The 21268-nt window shown below is 34.4% G+C and overlaps 1 protein-coding gene across 7 annotated transcripts in view; it reads left to right on the top strand.

The window, feature by feature from the left end:
• TDRD3 (tudor domain containing 3) overlaps positions 1-21268 on the top strand; it is a 103388-nt gene that overhangs the window by 63619 nt on the left and 18501 nt on the right. For 3 of the 7 annotated variants that reach the window (XM_040487403.1, XM_040487404.1, XM_040487408.1), the window contains exons 11-12: positions 4036-4161; positions 15019-15104. In XM_040487403.1, the coding sequence (XP_040343337.1) occupies positions 4036-4161; positions 15019-15104 (212 nt within the window). Of the gene's footprint in view, positions 1-4035; positions 4162-15018; positions 15105-18315; positions 18396-21268 lie in introns of all 7 variants that reach the window. The other 4 variants (XM_040487406.1, XM_040487407.1, XM_040487409.1 and 1 more) reach the window with 2 other exon arrangements.

The raw sequence follows: 21268 nt of genomic DNA, 5'->3' as shown, positions 1-21268 counted from the left end.
TTCTGAATAGGGCACTTATGTAGGAAAAAAGTAGAGTGGTAGGGGACTGGAGATACCAGCAAGATAGTAATAAACAGACTCATAGTATAGATCTAGGTGGATCAAGTCCAGCCAAAAAAAAACAAAAAACAAAAAAACAAAAAACTTGAATTATTTCATGGGTAGAATAGTTTCAGTTCATAAAGTAAGGCTGTACCCATGAGAGTGTATCTTTGGCTAAACAGAGAGGTGGAGGCAAAGTTAACTACAGTTTTCAAGGAACTGAAATTCAGGCTAGGGAATGTGGTTGGATCTTTTAAAAGGATGCTATAGGTCCTGGGATCAGGAAATGGGCCCTACTGTGTTCAGTGAATGATGAAGTATAAGCAAGATGTTAGATGTTTCCTAATGAGAGCAGCAAGGAGAGGGGTATCGGCTGGTATAGCTAGATGGCACAGTCCTGTAAGGTTTTTGTATGATGGTGGGATAGCATCTATCTACAAGCAGCATCCCGACTGTCAAGTTTTCATTCAAGGTTAGAAGGAGGGGGAGACAGCGGTTTTTGTTTTGGTTTTGGTTTTGTGTTTTTTTTTAGTTCCAGAAAAGCAACAGCCTTTCCAGAAATCTCACTGGTTGGAACTATTTCACATGGCTCTTCCCCGGCTGTTAGGAAGGCTTAGGAAGCAAGTGTTCTTCACTACTCAGACTCTGACTGTTAACAACTCCGACCACGTTCCAACATACAGGAACTATTTGATTTGGGTAGTGGGGGATTACTTATGTTTAGCTGTTTCTCCCTCATGATAAAGGCAAGAAAAGGTGAAGTAGTTGGAAATCAGTGCAGGTTTATAGAGCTAACAGTGTCTATCTTAGGATGAGGGGCCACTTGTGTCAGATGCTTCTGTGAAAGTTTGATTAAGATGATAATGGAAAAGTTTTTTTTTTTTTATTGGACAATCTGAGATTTTTGGTGATCTTGATGAGCAGAGAAAGTACATGATTGGAGTTGAAAGGCCAATAATTTTTGAAAGTCTTAGTAGATAAGTCAGGATTTCCATTGAAATCCCACAAGGATCATGCCCTAGTAGTAAGTGCAAAACTCATACAAACAAGCCATTACACAGCTAAAACCAACGATTTACAGGCTCAAAGATACCTGTTTGTACTCTGTCTGTCTGCCAAAGGAAAATATAATCCCCCTTTTTGGGAAAAATAACATTTTCTAGACCTCCTCAATATTTCATCTGCAATGTCTGCAATCCTATGAAAAAATTAGAGGGCATGGTTAAAAATGGAGAGAGAGAGGAAGAGAAAATGAATGACTAGGAATAAATAAAGCAACAGAAAATATTAACAGAGCTACATATATTTAGATATTGGATTTAACAGACAGGTTCTTCAACAAATATTGACTAAACCGTAATTGAGTAGCTGCTAAGAGTCAGGTGCTTGGGATATATCAGATAGTTCTGGTTATGCTATTATCCTAATTTCTTCAAACACCTGATGGAATTATTAATAAAGTTTACTTTTAACTGTAATTATCTCAAAAAAACCAATAACAATGAGTTCATCTGTTGCCTTTCCTGAATATATTTAATATAATGTCATATAGTTTGTGAAAGACCGTACTTAACAATTCCCAAAGTGTTTTGAGCTTTTGTTCTTAGAATAATTGCATGATCTTCTGAGGTGACTAACTTGATTTTAATTGGATATGCACTCTCAGTTTAGAATGAGGGACTGTACGCTCTCTCTGTATTACACCATTAAACAAATAAACAGTATTTACCTTCTGAAAAAGATGAGATTAGTTATCTTCTGAAAACACCCAATTTAAGAGATAGCTTTTAAATGTTTTGTCAAGAATAAGCAACTTTCCAATTTTCTAACCAGAGACCAACGAAGATAAAGATTTAAGAAAAACGTGAGTTGTAACGGTCCTTAGGAAACTCTAGCCATAATAGCATTATAGTGATGTAATGCAGATAATTAACCAATTGGTATAATCTATCATTTAAAAAATTCTTTACGCTACCTTGCCTTCTTTCAGCCTTTATTTCCATAGAAGGATTGGGAATTTGGACCAATTCTCCTTCTCCTAGACTGCTATAATTAGTTCAGCTCTTTCTGCTCTCTCTACTGGAATGCTGTAACAACCTCCAAAATGGTTTCTGTGCCTTAAACCTTATTCCTGTTAAATTTGTCATTGGAATTACCATCACTGATCCTGGTCTTAGACCTTGTCATTCTTCCTAGTTAAAATCTTTTACCTGTGGAATAAATAGAGCTGCAGCATGCATACAGAGCCTCTTTCAGCTGGTCCTTACCTTCTTGTCCCGTCTTATTTCCTATTGGTTGACCCTCCTCACATCACGTCATAATTAATTTTAAACTGTTTGTAGTTTCCTGCACTCATCTCCATGTTTTAGGTCTCTGTAACTTCCCATGGTGCACCCTCCTCAGTTGTTTGCTTGGCTAAACCTTCTTCATCCTTGAAGACTGTATCCATTGTTATCTGCCACAGGAAGTTCGTCCCCAACTCCTCAGCCCTATTAAGTGCCATGTCACTGCACCATTATTATGGTACTCTCCATGTTATATAGAAGTCAGTTTTCACACAGTTGTTTTTGTTAGACTCTAAGCTCCTAAAAGGATGTCAACTTATTATGACTCTTGTTTGTTGAACTTACCAGAACTGACATAATTATCTGAGAAGCTTACAAACTCACAGCAATTCATAGATCACAGAAGTGTGACACTAAGAAATAAAGGAGAAAAGGATAGACGTGAATGTATGTCAGGAACTCTAATATAAGAAAAAGAATTCCAGCATGGTGTTTTTAAACTTGCTAGCATCTAGAACTGGGAAGGAAACACCATGGATTAACTTAATAACCTTTGTGATGTAAAGTATACTATTTAATCAGTAAAAACATTTTTTCCCCCCCTGGTGTACTCAGGATAACATATTTTAGAAGGAGGTAGAGAATAAGAATTTTTGTTGCCTTTAACATTTTCTGATTCTGGTGGGCTTATTAAGAGATACTGTTAGAGTGTTATAGTAGAGCATCCAATTACCCTAATTTGAAGGAAATATTCCTTAAGAGTAAATAGTTTTTACTTTTCATTTTGTCTTCACTAAGCAACATTCAGACCTATAATTTGGGTCCTGAATGGGTTGACCTGTAGCAGAGAAGTACTCCAATTAGTTGACCTACTTGTGGTTACATTAACAGAAAAAAATTAAGATTGTTGTTGTTATGTAAATCAGCTCCTTCTGAGTTTATTAACGTGAATTAATTCCCAGAGCCAAATTATACTAGGTAAACTGGTAAAATAAAAGTATTTGGTCTTTCAGTGTCTCAAATCTGATAAATCCTGGATATAAGTAATGTGTTTACTCCTTATCTGACATCCCTACTTCACCCCATTAGCCTGTGATGACTATGGCGGGGAACCTTTTTCTCTGAGATTTATTTTTGTCATATATTTATGCTCCATAGTTATATTTTCTGATTAGTACATAAGAATAATCTTACTAATATTGGTTAAGGGCTTCAGTGGCTTGCAACAAAACAGAACACTAGTTTTGCGGGGTGTTTTTTTATTCCCATTAACATGTGAATATTCTTCTCTACTGACCCTTCTCAGTTCTGTCCTGAAATCTTACTACTGCCCCGTGTATGTCAGAACTCACATGGATGAGAGAATTTATCTCTTTTTTTAGCCAATTTATGATTATCTGCAGGTAAGTTTTCTTTCTTAAAAATATTATTCTCTTAAAAATTTTCTTTCAAATACTGTGTAATTGAAAGTTGCTAAGAGAGTAGATCTTAAAAGTTCTCAGCACAAGAAGAAAATTTGTAACTTTGTGTGGTGATGGACATTAAACTTGTTGTGGTGATCCTTTCACAATATATACATAACTCAATAAAAAAGAATTTTAAAAAATGAGCTTTCAAAAAATACACATTGTATTTATATTTCCATCAAACATTGCCCTTTGTAGACAATGTGGATTGTCATCTTCCCAACTCCTTTCTGTGTCCTCAGTTCTACCGAGCAGAAGTTGAAGCTCTCCATTCTTCTGGCATGACAGCGGTTGTTAAATTCATTGATTATGGAAACTATGAAGAGGTGCTACTAAGCAACATGAGGCCCATTCAGACAGAGGCATGGGTACGTGATTCAAATTCTGTACGAAGGCATAGGCTGTTTTGAAGAAAATACATAGCTCTAAAAGTTTAGTCATAGCAATACAAAATCTGCCAGTGGAAAAAATATTTTGAATTTACTTAAAACTGGCTACTCCTAAAGTAAGATTCTAGTTTAATAATTACATTGAACTACAATAAAAATGAATGCATTGGAATTCACTTTCCTTGTGTAATGCTTTGTTATATTATGCTTTGGAAATGGGTGCCCTTATTTACAGTTGCAAGCCTTTATGCATATTTTGTTCTTTCCCAGTTTGTTACCTTAAATTTGACTAGATTATGTCCAGCAGTTATCAAATTTAAATCTCTGATGAATACGTGTATGTTCTTTATTATTTTCGTTACATATCAAATTAAGAAAAACACTTTAAATTATATATGAAGTCATGCTGCATTTACTACATATATGTTTATATATGTATACATACAGGCTAACTGTAATATCTCTGTTTAGTAATTACTTGATTTTGTTGCCAAATGTATGTCAATGTTCTGTGGTAATTTTGATGATGTAACTGAGAACAGTTGACTTCATGGAGTCCATTATATATAAGGGCTTATGTGACTTTATATAGATTCTCAGCTACATTTAGGCAAAAACGGAGGACAAGGCACATTAAAATTGGTTTCATAAAGTTTTTTTTAACTTCCTTTTTCCACTTTATGGGTAGCTGTTAATAAACTTATCATTAGATGTCTAACTCGTTTCTATTTCTCTAAAGTACCAAAATATACTATAAAATGGTAGTATACAGACATTAGTCTTATCATTGAAGTATACAGGTTTCTCTCAGTTGTTCCCTTTTAGTTTAGTTTAGTTTAGTTTTGGTCTCCTTACATTTTTCTGTCACCACCTCAGTGTCACCCACTCCCCTCACACACGCAGCCCACCGTCCACTCTCCCCAAGATAAAGAAAACAACAACCAAAAGCCTAGTACCAGTAATTGTGCTTTGGGCCATGGAAATTTCTAGATAATTTATCATTTTATATTTTATAGTATATTACTAATGATTCATATGTTTAATTAATAGATCTTTTCCCTCACTCTCATTGTCTAAAGTTTAGCCACTTTTTCTCTAAAGGACTGAAATACCATCAATATCTAATCTGTGCCTTTCTTTTAATGGAGAAACTTGATGTAACCATATGTTTGCCCTTTTGATTCTCCTATGACTGCTACTTTCATTCTCTTTTTCCATTAATACATCTTAATCTTGTTTTGATGGTAAAATTAATTATTTATTTATAGGTTATGTATTCCCAGAAGTTGAGTCCTTGTTTGCTATTTGTAATGTGCTCCCAAATGTGTTTAACCATTACAGTCAAAGTCAAACTAGAATTTTTACGTTCAGGTTTTTTTTGTTTTTTTTTTTAAGAGGATTTGATAAGAGATTGATTTTATTCTTTTCTCCCTAGAGAAAAATTTAGTTTCCTTACTTCACTTCTTTTCTACTTCCTTTTTCTGTTTCAGGGTGGCCATAACTGATGAGCACATTGTCATTCCTCACTGTAGCTCTTCCATTCAAAGGTGTTTGCTACTGAGTGATCATTTTCTTTCTAGTCAGTGATTTTTCCTTTCCCCCTTTAATACTCCTCTTTCTGTTATCATTAATTTTTAAGTCAATGTAAACTTAGCTGGACAATAAATTTCTCAGATGTCACAGTCCATGTAGTGTTTCTGAGCCAAGCAATACTTTTCTACTTTCTACCCATTTGTGAATACTCATCTATTCTCTTTTCTAATTTTTTTTTTTTACTTATTTACTTTATTTTGCAGTCAACCTAAAAATCTTTTATAAGATGCTTGAAATATTTTACAGTGAGAAGCACAAGAGAATCACTAAATCTTTTGGAGATTCTGGTATTACTTTTCTGCTGTGATTGTTGATATTTTATGATTTTGCATAAGTTAATATGACAAATATAGTTGGATCATGAACATCGTTATTGGGGATAAGATCATTCTTCATTCTTTCTCTGCATGAGTAATTGACTTAGTTTGTAGAAGCATCTCCTTGATATTCAGTAGCCACTAGCTTAACATATCTTCATCCATCTCCATTTTTTAAAAATACATATGTGCATATATACATAAAAAGGCCCTGAATAAAAGGTGTTTATGAGGTTGTCAATACATTTAGTGTAGAGTTGGTCTGGAGTTCTCTTGGCCTCTGAGAGTATTAATGTTGGGGTCTATGAGCACTTTTTCTTATTGTAACTGGAATTGTGACAAATTTTAAATTAAAGCAAAATATTCACTATATCAATAAGAAGATGATTCTAATTGGTAAACATACTAGAAAAATTAAAGGGCTGCAAAGGTACAGTGTTCATTCACCCCATGGATTGTGTAATTTTTAATTTTTAACTCTTGGTCTCTTTTTAATTGTGAAATTATATTTTATCTCTTAGAAGGTGTTTGTTTCTTATTGGTGTAAGATTTGGGAAAAACCTCCTTTTCCTAAATGTAGCAGTGTTCATTCATTGAAGATGTTTCTAATAGTTTGCAGGAAAAACAGCCCAAAAGCCTGCATATAAACCAAAAGCTTTTATAGAAATCAGTTGCCTGTATTATCTATTAAAGGTGTAAGGATAAATCATTAAATAAAAAGCATGAAATATTAAGAGACTCAATGACTAAGTTAATAGTCTCTCATATGGAAAATTAAAATAAAAATCTACCTAATACTTTAAGGGTTAGTATTTTTCTCACGAAGTTTGGGAATTATTTGCCTATGCTCTCTACACTAAATACCTACTTTTCCCTTTCCATATGGATATGTATTTTTCCTTCCAGAACATATTCAGTGATGATATTTCAGATGGTGAAAATATATGTTCTGATTATGATTAAGTACTTTATTTCCTCCAAAATGATTTAGTAAACTTTTTAATAAGTCATCCTTGATTTTTTTTGTTCTAGCTAGATTTCACCTGGTTCTTTTAGATGTCGTTAAATATTCTCTCTTAACTTTAGCATATTTATTATAGTGAACTCTCTAACTATCACACATAATGTGGGGTTCATAACTTATTCTTAACTGGATAAATGCTCTCGCTTTTTTCCCCCAATGTTCTTTGAACATGATACGATTTTCCTTATTTTTCCAAAGTAAATGAAGCGTTAGGGAGTCTCATATTATTTATAAAATTATATAGGAAGAAAAGTATACATATATTATTTTACATTTCTGTTTACTGTATGAGAAAACATTAGGGGCAAAGAAAACTGCAGTTTGTGTTTCCTGCAGGCCCTTTCCAAATTGGTTCCTTTTAACTCTAAAACTAATACCAGGAAACCAGTAAAAAGATGCCTCAGGCAATTTGGAATTATTGTAAAATACCCTGGTGCTGCTGCTCAGACAAACCTTTTGTGTTTTTAGAGTGTGGTTTCTTCTGAATTGCCTTCCTAAGCCTGTAGAGACACTTGTCAAGTCTTGATTTTCCAAGTATTTTTATGACCTGGATTCTTTTGAGACTTTTATACCCCAAGAAATGTTTTAGAACTTGCTAGTTTCTAAACTTTCTTTTTATATATTCATCGTATTTGCTTCTTAGTATCAGGAAATAATTATTGTTCAGCTATTGTTCCAAATAAAACCATTATTATTACATAGGTAATGCTTAGTTCCAAGGCCTTAACATACACCTCATCTTGGTCATTAATTCTGGACAGATGGGTTGTTACTGCATTTTAGATGATCATCCTGTTTTAAATGTTTTTCTGTATTCATATATTCAAAAATATTCTTTGCATATCTATTAGGTACTACGTAGGCTCTATTCTAAGTGAAGGATATATGTTAGTGCACAAAGCACACAAAAATCCCTGCCCACTGCACAAAGTTAGAAGAAAGTTATAGTTCCACTTATGTGAATCAAACTTAAATATCTCATGGAGGTCCTCATTCTTTCTTCTTGAAGTTTTAAAACAAAATGCGAGTGGAAAAAATCTTGTTTACTAAAGTCTTAATTAAGTAATGTTTAGGTCTTTATTTTATTCCACCGTAGCTTGAAGATAAAATTAACGTGGAAGAAAAAAGCATGACTTAATGAATTTTACTTGATTCAAAAGGTCGTATCTATTTAAAAAGTAAAATTTGCTTTTAGGAGGATTTGGGTTTTGCTTTTTTAAATAATTATATATATATATTTCAGTTTTACTGTACTTTACAAAAGGATCTGTCGATCTGAACTTTTACTTTTGAAGTACGTTTGCACAAAATTTTATAATGACATCCTGGAATACACATTTGAAAGTTATCTTTTCAAATTCAAATGACACTCACAAAAAGCTATAAATTATTCTACAACTAATAAAAATATTAAAAAGAAACATATTACCAAAAAACCCCTAACCTATTTAATGACAGTGATTGAAAGTTCTGATAAATTAACGAGTTAAAATGGATCCTAAATGTATTAGAACAAGGTCATGTTAGTAATTTTAATGATGTAGTGATAAAGTTAGGCTATATCTGGGTTGTGTTTGATATTAAAAGATCATAATAGATATTAAAAAGAGGACAATTGTTACCGAAATCATTAACTTCAAAGGAATATTAGAATTATGTAACAGTGAAGTTCTGCCAATTAGTAGCCAATAAAAAGTACAAGCACATATTTGATCATAGTCCAAAGGTTTTTCATTTTTGCTGATAAATTCTTAAATAAATTAGTGGGTATAATTTACCACACTTAAATTTCTGCATTAAAAGCATAAGTTGATTAAGGTCACTAAAATACTGAAATACATTTTCTTCCACCATACATATTTCGGGAAACTTTCCTTTCAAACATTGTCCTATAGGCCATGCCCATTTTGTTTTGTCTTGTTTTGTTGCAGTATAAACAGAGTTAGTCAGAATGAAACTGTACTGATAGCTTAGCCCAATTTAAGAACATATGGGTGATGGAATTTGGGGATTCCATGCAGTGTCTTCAAGCTTTGATTTCATAAAGTTTGGTTGTACTTGATATTCTTTATTTCTTCATCAATTGCTCAGCCTTTCACAATTCCCACCAGAGGTTGTGGATTACACAGAAGGACTTTACTGGAGATATGAAAGCTGCTGATGAAGAGGGAGAGATTATTCATTCATAAATGCGTACCATATACATAGAGATGTCAACTTCATACTGTTGGTATCTACCCCCTGAAGCCCAAATTTTGTTTTAGGTTTGTGATAGCCAAACCTAACAGTTGATTATGAAAATGTTGACATCTACGTTTGACCCTGCTATATTATTTAACAGAGACATTTTATTTCACCGTTTAAATTAATCCTAAGAAAATAATAAACTAGATAATAATTTTAAAAACCTATACAAAAAGTACTGTTTGAATTTTGCTATTTGATAACTTCGTATATTGTAATCTACCCAAAGGAGCTATATATAAAGACATGTTTAAAACGTTTCTGGGTAATCTGACGTTTTCTTTATTGAGCACTGAATGTACAGGTTATTTGTTTATGTCATGTTCCTTTTTTCTGAAGGTGAAATAACTTCCAAAGTGAAATAACATGGCAGGGTATTACCCAAGATGTGCCGTCTTTTTAAAATTATTATAGTCATACTAGTCAGTTTGTTTCTAACTTTAACTATAATTCATAAGACAATTTGAGCCTTACATTATTTGGTTATCAATATTAAGAATCAAGCTAGCATAACTGTTTGAAAAATCCACAGCAATTATTTTTGCATAAATGAATACCAGCAGATATGATGTTAATCTTTTATCTTCTAAGTCTCACCTTTATTAATAGCAGCCTAAAGTGTGGTGCCCTGAATTATGATGTTTGTTAGTTAAAGTTAAAATCATGTTGCTTTTAGATTTATGCCAAATATCCTCTGATTTACATTTCCCTTCAAAGTAGTCTTTAAGGAAGCATCATGGGAGAGAGCAGCAGCCGAAGGGTGCTGGGATTGTCAGGTGAACTGATTTTTTCCTTTGGCGTTTTTGATTTAGTAGGCTCAAGCCTTGTTCTCTTCGAAGTGTAAATTTTTGTTTTTTCGTTTATTTTACGTACCAGGGCTTTTAAAATTGCCGTTTCAAACTGCACTGAATTTTACCATTCCTTTGCATATAATACAAAAGACTTGCTAATATACTTATTGCACAGAAAATAAAATAGTAAAATAAATGAATCTGAGGAATATTTTTGTTTTGTTTTATTTCTCTGTCCCAACGGTGTTACTCTTATCCTGGGCATGTGCCTTGACTAGACACTTATGTCAGTATATTTTAAAGATTGTTTTCAATCCGAAGAGGCATCCTTGAATTAAAAAAATACACACAGTTCTATTTCAGTTTCTAGTGAATTTCTGAGCCTCTTCCATCTGCACCTAAAGAAGCTGAAAAATAGTGTTGCGTTGTTGGACCACAGCACTTTCAGATGGAGTCCCCGCAATACATCTTTCCTCCCCTAAAGTCTGGGATTGACCATACATATTGGATTGCATACCATAGGGGGTTGTCAACTGTCCTTTCATCTTGTGTCTCCTCTTAATACTGTTTTTGTGTATTCTTTGGTCATCTTGTTTGTTAGTCATCTCTCTCTGTTTTCATTTTTATTTCCAAAACATTCTTGTATCCTCTTGGCTTTTTTTTTTTTTTTTTAACCGTTCTTTCTTTCCTTTCTTTCTTTATTTCACCTTTGGTAGGTGGTATCTCTTGATGTATATGGACTACTTTTCCTATTGATCTTAATTTTCTGAACTTTACTGGATCTATGCTGTTTACTCTAGAATCCTGTGTGATAGGCTTCACTAGGAAAGAGTGGAGTTTGATCTGTCTCCTTGTGAGAAATACTCTAATGTTATAGAGCTTCCAATTCCATTAAACTTGGGAACTACTAGCAAGAGTTTTACACCTTGGCTTGAAATAACTCCCTTAGCAACCTGTCATTGACTGAGAGCACCATTCAGAAGGGAAAGGAAGTACTACAACAGTGAGTACATTTTATTTGCCTAAAAAAGAAAACCCATATGGTTTATTAAGAGTAAACATAGTTGAAGAGGCTCTATTTAAGCAACTTAGACCACTGTAAGAATACAAAAGTCATTAGTTTTTTGTGCAGATGGTTTTATGCCTAATCCATCTAGAAGGTGTGTTCTGAGAGTATTAGTTCTGCTTTTTAGTTAAATACATTTGGAAAATGCTGGGTTAAAAAAATTAAGCATGCTTTTTTTTTTTTTATGGGACCTCTTTGAGCCAATAACAGACTAATATGTATTTTATTTTATCTTGTTTTTCTCCATTTATTTAGGTCTTCTGTAATTTCCTTCATCAGTGCTTTGTAGTTAACATGCAACCTTGCTAATATCACTTATTGGATCTATGAGCTTATGTTCATTTGCTTTGGGTGCTTTTGTTTTTTATTTTTTTTATTTAGAAAATACTGTTGAACATTCACATCAGTTGATACATATTTTAATCTCTGAGAGAGAGAGAGAGATACTGTGTATTGCTTCACAAACTTATTTGTTCATGGAACTTTTTTTTTAACCTGTTATAGAACCTGTTACAGAAAATCTACAGGACATATTTTGGAAAACGTCTTAGCTGTCTTGTTACCTTCTTTCTGGTTTTCAAATTTTCCCAGCTTTAAGATAGGGTGAAGATTTAGCTTTAAATATATTGTTTTAGATATTCCAAACTTCTTAAGAGGAACATAATATTATATTTTTATGTTATAAATAGAGACTAAATATATAGTAAAAGGCAGTTTGTCCTCAAACATGTTCTCTCATCTTATAACTCACTGGTCTTTTAATTTTATTTTAACTTAATTCTAATTCTAAAAACTTCTATGTATTAACATTTAGAAAAATTGTCATTTGTGGAGACTACCATTAGAGTTTTTATAATATTGCTGTCCTTCTCTGTAATTCTCACCCAATAACCTACATGATGTTTACATGTTCCAGCAGTAAGGCATTTTCATCATCTATTTGGGTTTTGAATTTGTTATTCCCCAATAAACTAGTCTGAGACAAAATCTGAAATCCCTTTTTTTGTTGTTTTTAAGATGACATTTCAAAAAGAAAGTGTCAAAGCAAGTTAATTCCAGTGGGTAAGTGAACATTGTTAAGTGAAGGAGATTCCTAAAAGACCAAAAATTCTGTTTTGTTTCAACATTTATATTGCTCTTTTACTAATAGGCTTGTATGTTCTAAAGCTTTTGAATAATATTGTTTTAATTAGTTGAAAGCTTGTTAAAAGCCTCCTGGAAAATAAGCAAGCTCTTATACTTAACTGCTCTTGATCTCCCTTTCTTCTTTTCCTGGTTACAACAGTTAAGTGAGATGAATTGATAATCTTGGATAGAATTCCACAGCTCACTTGAGTGAACTAGAGGGGGAAATATTCTTATTTTAAGAAACCTGCCTTTTCCAGGCACTTATAATTATAAACAAGGGCAGAATTTATGGTTGGATAATAGCTAGTGAGAGTGCAAAAGAACTCTTTAAAGAAGTGGTAGATATATACTGTAAGTACCAGCTCTTTTAGAGCTTGAAGGGATTAGAATTTTAAGTAAGCACATGAACGGGCTTGATAACTAAAACAGTAGAAGGAGGTCAGAAATTATGTGTTGATTTATGATTTATGGATGATTTATGTAGTCTTGGTGGGCACCTTTATTACTGAAGAGTCCTTTGTCAGACATCAAGCCTGAGCGTAATAGTCTAATATGATAGTTTTCCAATACATAGTCTTTGAATGCTTTTTGTAGCAAAGCTACTTCAGAAAATAGATTGCCCTATATACCCAAAGGATTAAAAGGATATAAGAGAAGTAGAAGATAGATTTCCTTCCTTCCAGAAACCATCTAATAAATATTAATAAGGCCTCCATCAGACCTAGATGGTTCCAGTCTGGGAACCATTGTTGGAATGGTTCTTGATTACAATTTTGTTATGCATGTTAAACGAATAGGATAGCGTGAAGGAGGGAAGTGGGGAAGGCTAACGTTGACTTTTCAAAACTAGAACTAACTTTAAAGACCTTTTATTGACACTTTTATCTTGCCTGAAGTATGCTCATTTTTTCCCAGATCATGTGATTAAAAAATTAGGGTAAGCCTTTTTGGTCATGCTTAACCAACAACTTACTATATAAAGTAAGATATTAGAAGTCAGTTTAATTCTGTTTCTTTCTGGTTCAAATTTTAAAATGTATGGGCTTGTGTTCTTCTTCTTTTTTTTTTTTTTTAATGTTGGAAACCATTTTTGGTACTATTTAATGAATGATTTTGGGAGAACATAATGATCATTTTATCTTGAAGAGACTAATGTAAATAAAGCTTAAAATAATGTGGAGAAAATATACTAATTTTTTTCTTACCTCATAAAATCATTAGATAATATAAATATTATTATTATTAGGAATTCCTGGATTTGACCATCAGTATTCAAAAGAATGTTAGGCTTAATTAGATTTTTCAAATATGTAATTGAAGTCTTAAAGCAAAGGGAAAAGGGAGGCATATCAAAAGCTTGAAAGTACTTACTCGAAATTTTTTGTTTATTCTAGGTAAACTTTTTTTCTTCTTCTATTTTGCTCATTTTCTGTCCTTTTCCTCTTCCCCCTTACCCAGACTCTTCTTCCTTGTCCTCTTCCTCTTTGGTTTTGTGTCTGAGTATTTGCCTTTTTATTCATCTTAAAGGTTTCACGTGGCTTTTAACTATTAGATTGGGTATGTTCCATCTCAGACAAGACTGATCCTCAAATGAAGTCTGGTTAAGTAGAGCATTTTTCAAGTTCAGAAAACCTTTGAAAGCTTTGGGAACAAATGAATTGATATCCTTGGTTGATCTTTTATAAGCCCTGATTATAATTGATGCTTACGTAGCACCTAGACCTAACTGACACAAGTTCTCATAAATGCAAAGACTGTTAGAGACAGATGTACTGGAGCTGAGTACAAAAAGATCTAGAAGTGATAAAAAGTTGGTTAAGTGCCAAGTTGATTTAAATTGTACCCTTGTATTCTTAGGAAATGAGAAAAGAAAAAAATTCTCATTGAATATATTTAAAACTTACTTGAAATGTAAGTAATCAAGATGAGAAATTAAAATATCTAATTCTTTAAGAAAAATTAAGGAACTATTCAAGAAACTAGGTACTGAAAACTCTAAACTTTGCCATAGAAAATTAATTATAAAAGGCTACATTAAAGACCTTTTAGATATTAATTTAGAAATATGAGATTTACATCTCATTTATAAGAAGATGATACATTTTCCTATTAATTTGTTGAAAATACTTGTCTATAAAAAGACTGAATATTCTGTCTATTCTAATGATTATAATTGCTTTAATGAAATAATCACTGAGGGAAGATGATTAAAATAGAAAAAAATGGCCATAGAATAGGGTTAAATATATATTTGGTATCTGGGTTCTTAGGTATTTTTCAAAATAATTTTTATAATGGTATAATTTTAAAAGGTTTGACTCAAACTGCTAAACAAAACATTTCAAACAAACTGCTTTGATTAATTTCAATTATAAAAAAAAATTTTTTACTTTCTGAAGTGAGAATTACTATACTTTGAGGTTCCAGTAAATTTCACATCAGTGGCAAAGTACTGCCAAAATTACTTCTGACATCATTTACTATTTAGTGCTATTCTTGAGCCCGAGCCTGAGAAACATTTTCAGATTCTGTGTGCTGTATCCTGAGAGAATTTGATGCAAAGAGGCCACTGCAAGAGTTACATGTCTGCTCTGCTTGGCCTTTAAAAGAAGGGGAGAGGGCAAGGCTGGTCTTGGGCATATTACTTCCACCTCCCTTTTGCCCCTGCTTCAGCTCCAGGGGAGCTGGAAATGCACAGGAAGAATCAGAAGACCTGGGTCGAGTCCCGGCTCTGCCACTTACTACCTAAGTGACTTTGGGTAAGTTACTTAATATCTCTGGGTCTCAGTTTCAGTACAGGGTTGTCGTGAGGATTAAGTAATACAATCATTGGAAATGTGCTTTGTAAACTCCCAAGGTATATAGAAACATACATTTTTATCATTGTAACCTTGGCCTTCTTCCCTGTTCTTCTATAGTATAGTGTCCTCAGCTATGTTATTTTTAAAGCAACCCAAAATGACTTAATTCCTTTTGCTTCTCCCTATGCCCTCTCCACATTGGAATTCTTATCCCTATCTTCTGCATGCTTCAGAGTTAAATATTCTAAGAATACAAAACCAGTCTAGTTAAATTAATTTCACCATGAAGTGTGGATTACTGTTACCGCTTCTTACCTTTCACACTCCTACCTTTCTCCTTTATTCTTCTCAGAATTATGTGTTTAGAAACGTGAAGAATCTACTGCATGAATATTCAGACAGTGTTGGGGAGCAATGTTTTGGCAGAGGGAAATCCTATTACCTTAAATCCTATTACCATGAATTAGTAAGGTGGACTGGGAAAATGGGAATATGATTGTGCCTCTAGTCCTTTCTCTGCGGGAAAAGAGATGGAAGGAGTTTGGGATTTAAAAGCTCTTGAGAAGTCTCACTGAAAACCTAGATCCTCAACTTGAGGTGTAATCATAGATGGGAAAAGGGATTTAATGACCATAACTCTCAAAGAGTTATATCTGACTGGGCCTCATCTTTGCTTCTCAGTAAAGTAAGTTCTAGCCCACCCTCAGCCAAACTATGCTCACAATGCCTAGGATCTTTTCTGGGTGCTCGGTGTATAGAGGCTGTGTGGAGCTAAGGAAGGAAAGAGAACTTGCCTTCTGGATCACATCTGGTTCCAGATCAAGGGATCTTTATGAGGGCGTAAAAGAGCTTAAATCTCTACCTGGTCCAGCCCTCCCCGTAATCTAAGAATGCTTGATCTGGGTATGTGTAAATAATAACAATAATAGCCACTTACCGTGAACTGCTTGCCATTAATGCCTAATTATCATGGATCACAATAACAGTTAATCATGCCATGATTAGATTAACTTTCTTAAAGATTTTATTTATTTTCTTTTGTTTTTACAGCCTTGACCTTTTGACTTATGCTCAATATGGTTTCTTGCTGAAGTAGCAGTGTCATCTTTCATAACTAAGAATTAGAAATATTGAACTCTAGGAGTATTCAAACGCAAATTGAAACAATTACATGCAGGGCTAAATGTATGAGTTGGTGGGGAAAAATTAGGTAAAGCTCATGCTGGCAAGGATGCAGTGATGTGAGTACTCTTAAACATGGCCAACGGCGGTGTAAATTGATGTAATCCTTCTGATTTTTTCCAAGCCTAAAGAGTGTTTAAAACCAATAATCCCACAGTTGTTAATCTCTCCTAGGGAAAGAGCAAAGGAAATAAGCTAATTGCTGAGAGATGATCATTGCAGCATTGTGATAAAAACTAGAAGTTACCTAAATGCCTAACAATAATAAGAGAATGGTAAAATAAGCGATCTTCCACCTAATGGATGAAATATGATACAGCTGTCATAAAAGATCATTATGAAGGCTGTAATGTCATGGGAAATATTTATGATGAGTGAATAAAGCCAATTTATAGATTTGGATGAGAATACATTCAAGGTAATGGCTTAGTGTAGTAGAATTATGTACACTCTGTGTGTCGACATACACTTTTTCAATTTTATAAACTTTCTGTCATTTTGTATTATGATTTTTTATTTGAAAAAGTAAAAGCAAGCAAAATAAAATTAGCAGGAAGGAAGTTGATCATAATTAGGGAATTTTAGTGTTAAAAATCCCTAAAATTTGCAAAAAGGATCTGAAAATATGAGAGTTTAAAAAAGTATGAGAAACAAAACATCACCTTTTAATTTTTAATTTTGCCTTTGCCTTCAGTGAGGTTAATGGCAATGCAGTTATGGTTTTTTCATGATAAAATACCATGGTCTTTAAACTTGTTCCTGTCTGTAATTAGTAAATGAAAACAACTGAACAAATAGAGTTACTTCTGCAAAGTCTTATCACCTATTTTCATTCTGTCCATACAGCCTACTCCCCAATTCCTTGCAAAATTCTCCCTTAATTATACTGTTCCCAAAATGCTTATATACCTTCAGAATTCAGGCTCTCCCAAGTGCTTTCAAATACAGAGCAAAATACATTTCTCCTATGAAATGTTTCTTTAATCTGTACTTACCTACCATTCATAATTTTAGGAATATGTTACTATGTAGTTATAATATTTTGTTTGACTCTTTGTCCCTGGTTAGCATTTGATATGTTATTAAAATATTAAGTAAAAAGTGAAGTTTTTATTTTGAGGTTTTCCTATTATCATTTCAAATATGTATCAGTCTATTCCACCAGCCTGTTTCTTGAGCACTTGTTAGGTGGCTTTAGCTCTCAACCCAGAACAGTGGTGAGCAGGTTTCTGTAGAATGATTATGTGCTAGGCAGTGGAAACACACAGATGAGCAGTCTCTGCCCTCAAGGAGTCACAGACTAGCAGAGGAGCGCAGCAAGTAAGCCGACACCTGTTCATCCTGGGCAGAGCACAGAATACCTAACTGAGTCAGGAACCAATTCATGGAAGAATCAAGGCCTTCCCTGACTATTCCTGTTATAAAAACAGCAGTGTGCCATCACACAAATTCTCTTTCCCCTTTGCCCTGCTTTATTTTCTGCACATCTTGGTCCTGCCTCCAACCCCCCCCCCCCCCCGAAGTGAAGTCAGTGTGAGAACAGACACTTTGTTTCAGCTAATACTTCAGCATTCAGAACAGTACCTGAAACATAAGGGGCTCTCAATAAATATTTGTTAACTCTGGATGAATGAAGTTTGATGTGAATCTCGAAAGTCGTGAAGGGAACTTAGAACTTAGTTTGGGAAAAAAAAGGGAGGAAAGTAAGAAAACAGAGTAACCAGGGAAATTCTAGAGGGCATGGTAGGGTGAGGTATGTTGGCAACAGTGCAGGTGGGTGTAGTAAATGTCAGTAGACGAGGCTGCCAAGGCAGGTGGGGTCAAAACGTGAAGAGTAAGGTGGGTTATGGTGAGGAGTTTGAATTTTATCCCTCAGAATAGGGACTATGGAAGGATTTTAGGCAGGAGAGTGTCATATACATTTCTCCTATGAAATGTTTCTTTAATCTGTACTTACCTACCATTCATGTGATCTTTGATTTAACAGATTGTTGCCTGGTATGGAAAATGGGTTTCAGTGAAAGCAGAGAGCCTGGAGACCAGTGATTGCAATAGTTAAGGCAAGAGGTGAGACCCTGGAGTTATCAAAATTTAGGCAAAATTAAAGAGTATGGGTAAGACTGCCTGGAGAAAGTGTGCAAAGAGAAAAACAAGGACTGGAGTCAGACTTCTGGGGAATTCGTTAAGGGGTGGGGAGAGACATTAGGAAAGTCTGGCCAGGGAGGACAGGGGTTTGGCCAACAGGAATGACTGCTGAATCCATAAAATATAATGCTGGAAACATCAAGGAAGATAAGAACTAAAAAGTACTAGTGGATTTGGCAATCGGTAGGTGACTGGTAACTGTAGAATGCATTTCCAGTGGAATTGGTGCAGGAGGATCGCAACTTAGGGTTTCTTGAGAATGGGCAAAAAGAAAATGAAGTGTAGGCTACTTTTAAGACCTTGGTTGTGAAGATAAAGAGCATAGAGGATGAGAATAAAGAGTAAAGGAGCTCAAGGGAAATGCCCAAGCGTGTTTACATCAAAGGCACAGTGAAGCAAAGAAGGAAGGAGAAGTTGTAAAAATGGGAATAAAGATTTTTAAGATCCCAGGCCATGGTAAGAAAGTGGGGCACAATAACGTGATTTCGGGTATGTTGAGGAACACTAGAGAAAGGAGGAGAAAGAAGTAAATAAAGATGTGGGTGAGGTTAAGTTGTTGGGTTTCAGGGAAGGAAGCTGAATAACTGTAATGAACTCTCTTCTCTATGAAGTAAAATCAGGTCATCAGTTGAAAGTAATGAGATCAAGAAGAGGAGATGAATTTTGAAGAGCGAGGTAAAGATTTAGAGACTGCCCAAGAATATGACAGAGGGAGTTAGCCAAGAATGTATTTTCACAGCAGAAGTTTTCAACCCTTAGTAAAAGTCATGTGTAAAGCCTACTGCGACAGTTCATTCTCAGTTTCTAGTCTTTTAGTACAAGAAAAGTGTAAGTGGATATACAGATGAGAAGAACTTTCCATGTTTATTAAACAGAAACTAACAGTTAACTCCTAGCCAATTTTCGCTAGAGGTTTTTACTAGGAACCTGATATTTGAAAGTCTGCACAAACATAATGACTATATTATTGCTGTATGACCTCAGCAAAGTTTAGTATTGGAAAATGCCCTGTGAAGGTGGATTTAAGCATACCATTAACATTAATACAATCCTAGGAATATTAACAAAGTTTCAGGGCTTCTTTTTTTTTTAATTTTTTTTTTTAAAATTTTTTTTTCAACGTTTATTTTTATTTTTGGGACAGAGAGAGACAGAGCATGAACGGGGGAAGGGCAGAGAGAGAGGGAGACACAGAATCGGAAACAGGCTCCAGGCTCCGAGCCATCAGCCCAGAGCCTGACGCGGGGCTCGAACTCACGGACCGCGAGATCGTGACCTGGCTGAAGTCGGACGCTTTACCGACTGCGCCACCCAGGCGCCCCTTTTTTAATTTTTCTTAATGTTTATTTATTTTTTATTTTTGAGAGACAGAGACAGAGTGTGGGTGGGGGAGGGGCAGAGAGAGAGAGAAAGACACAGAATCTGAAGAGGCTCCAGGCTCTGAGCCATCAGCACAGAGCCCAATGCGGGGCTTGAACTCACAAGCCGTGAGATCATGACCTGAGCCAAAGTCGGACACTCAACTGACTGAGCCACCCAAGCGCCCCAAAGTTTCAGGGCTTCTTGAGCTCATCTTGATGCCAGGCAGTGATATATTAAATAGATAAAAATGTTAATTAGGTACTTGAACATTCTAAGACACAGTGTGTGTGTGTGTGTGTGTGTGTGTGTGTGTGTGTGTGTACGCATGGGAGCACACGAAAGATATTAGTGTTTTAAAAGCTGTGATAGTTACTACATTGTTCATTTAGAGAACAAAATAAGGTAGGAAAATTTTTTAAAAACTGCTGTTTAATCTGGTGAGACCTCATCTGTCTATTGACCTGTCCACCTGTTACTGACTGATTCACGGAGAAAGATTTTCCTTACATGGACATGGTTTTAAATAAGGAATTTTTGTTAATGTTCATCACAGTTTTTGCATGACAGTTATAAAGAGTTGACACTTACTAGCTATGGAAGTATAAAACAGAATCCAAATAAGAAACTAAGTAATCCTGTTAAGAACATATACTCTTCACAGTTTTGGAGTTAATTTATAAACTACCATGGGATACTCTTGTTCTGTCACCAAAGGGGATGTCTCATCATGGACATACCACACAACAAAATTGATAGAGTTTCTAAAAAGAGCCTAAATAACTTATAGTCTCTTGCTAAGACCAGAGAGAGCTTAGAAAAATAGTCTGTCTCAAGTTTATGCTGCTGAATGTGATAAACACTCAAACAGAGAAGCATAATACTACTACTACGTGAGGCATCAAATTCTGAAATTAAGGAACATCCCTTATTTAAAAAAAATTAAAGTTATGAGGTAAAGTTAAGACCTTGATAATTAAGTATACAACAGAATTATTTGTGTTAATCCAAGCCCCTGAGGATAAATATCTTGGAACATGTAATAGTTTGTATTGGTACATTTTACTGCTTTATTACATTCTCCTTCTCATAGTCATGTTCTCGGGAGTGTTAATGCTCCCGTCTGTAGATACCTAGGTGGGGAACATTAACTTGGATGAATTTTATAAAGACAATTACTATATTTGGTAGCCTGATAGGATTTGCCCCGGTAAAGAAGTTTGCCTCTGGGTTCCTTTCTTCACTGGAAGAAAAATGAGTATGTTGCTAATTGACCAGATTCTCAGCCTCTCTTTTATATTTGACATTGGTTATTAACACCGATAATTGTAAGAATCACTTTGGAAATGTAAAGTGCCACCTGGAGGCTCATTTAGCATTGCGTGTTAGGTTTTTAACTTCTATAATTCACTAAGATAATATAGTCAAATTGCTTG

This window comes from Herpailurus yagouaroundi, unplaced genomic scaffold, assembly GCF_014898765.1.
Source record: "Herpailurus yagouaroundi ecotype Mexico unplaced genomic scaffold, PumYag 164, whole genome shotgun sequence".
Taxonomy (NCBI): domain Eukaryota; kingdom Metazoa; phylum Chordata; class Mammalia; order Carnivora; family Felidae; genus Herpailurus; species Herpailurus yagouaroundi.
Note: the sequence above shows the minus strand (reverse complement) of the source record. Positions and strands in the feature narration are given on the sequence as shown.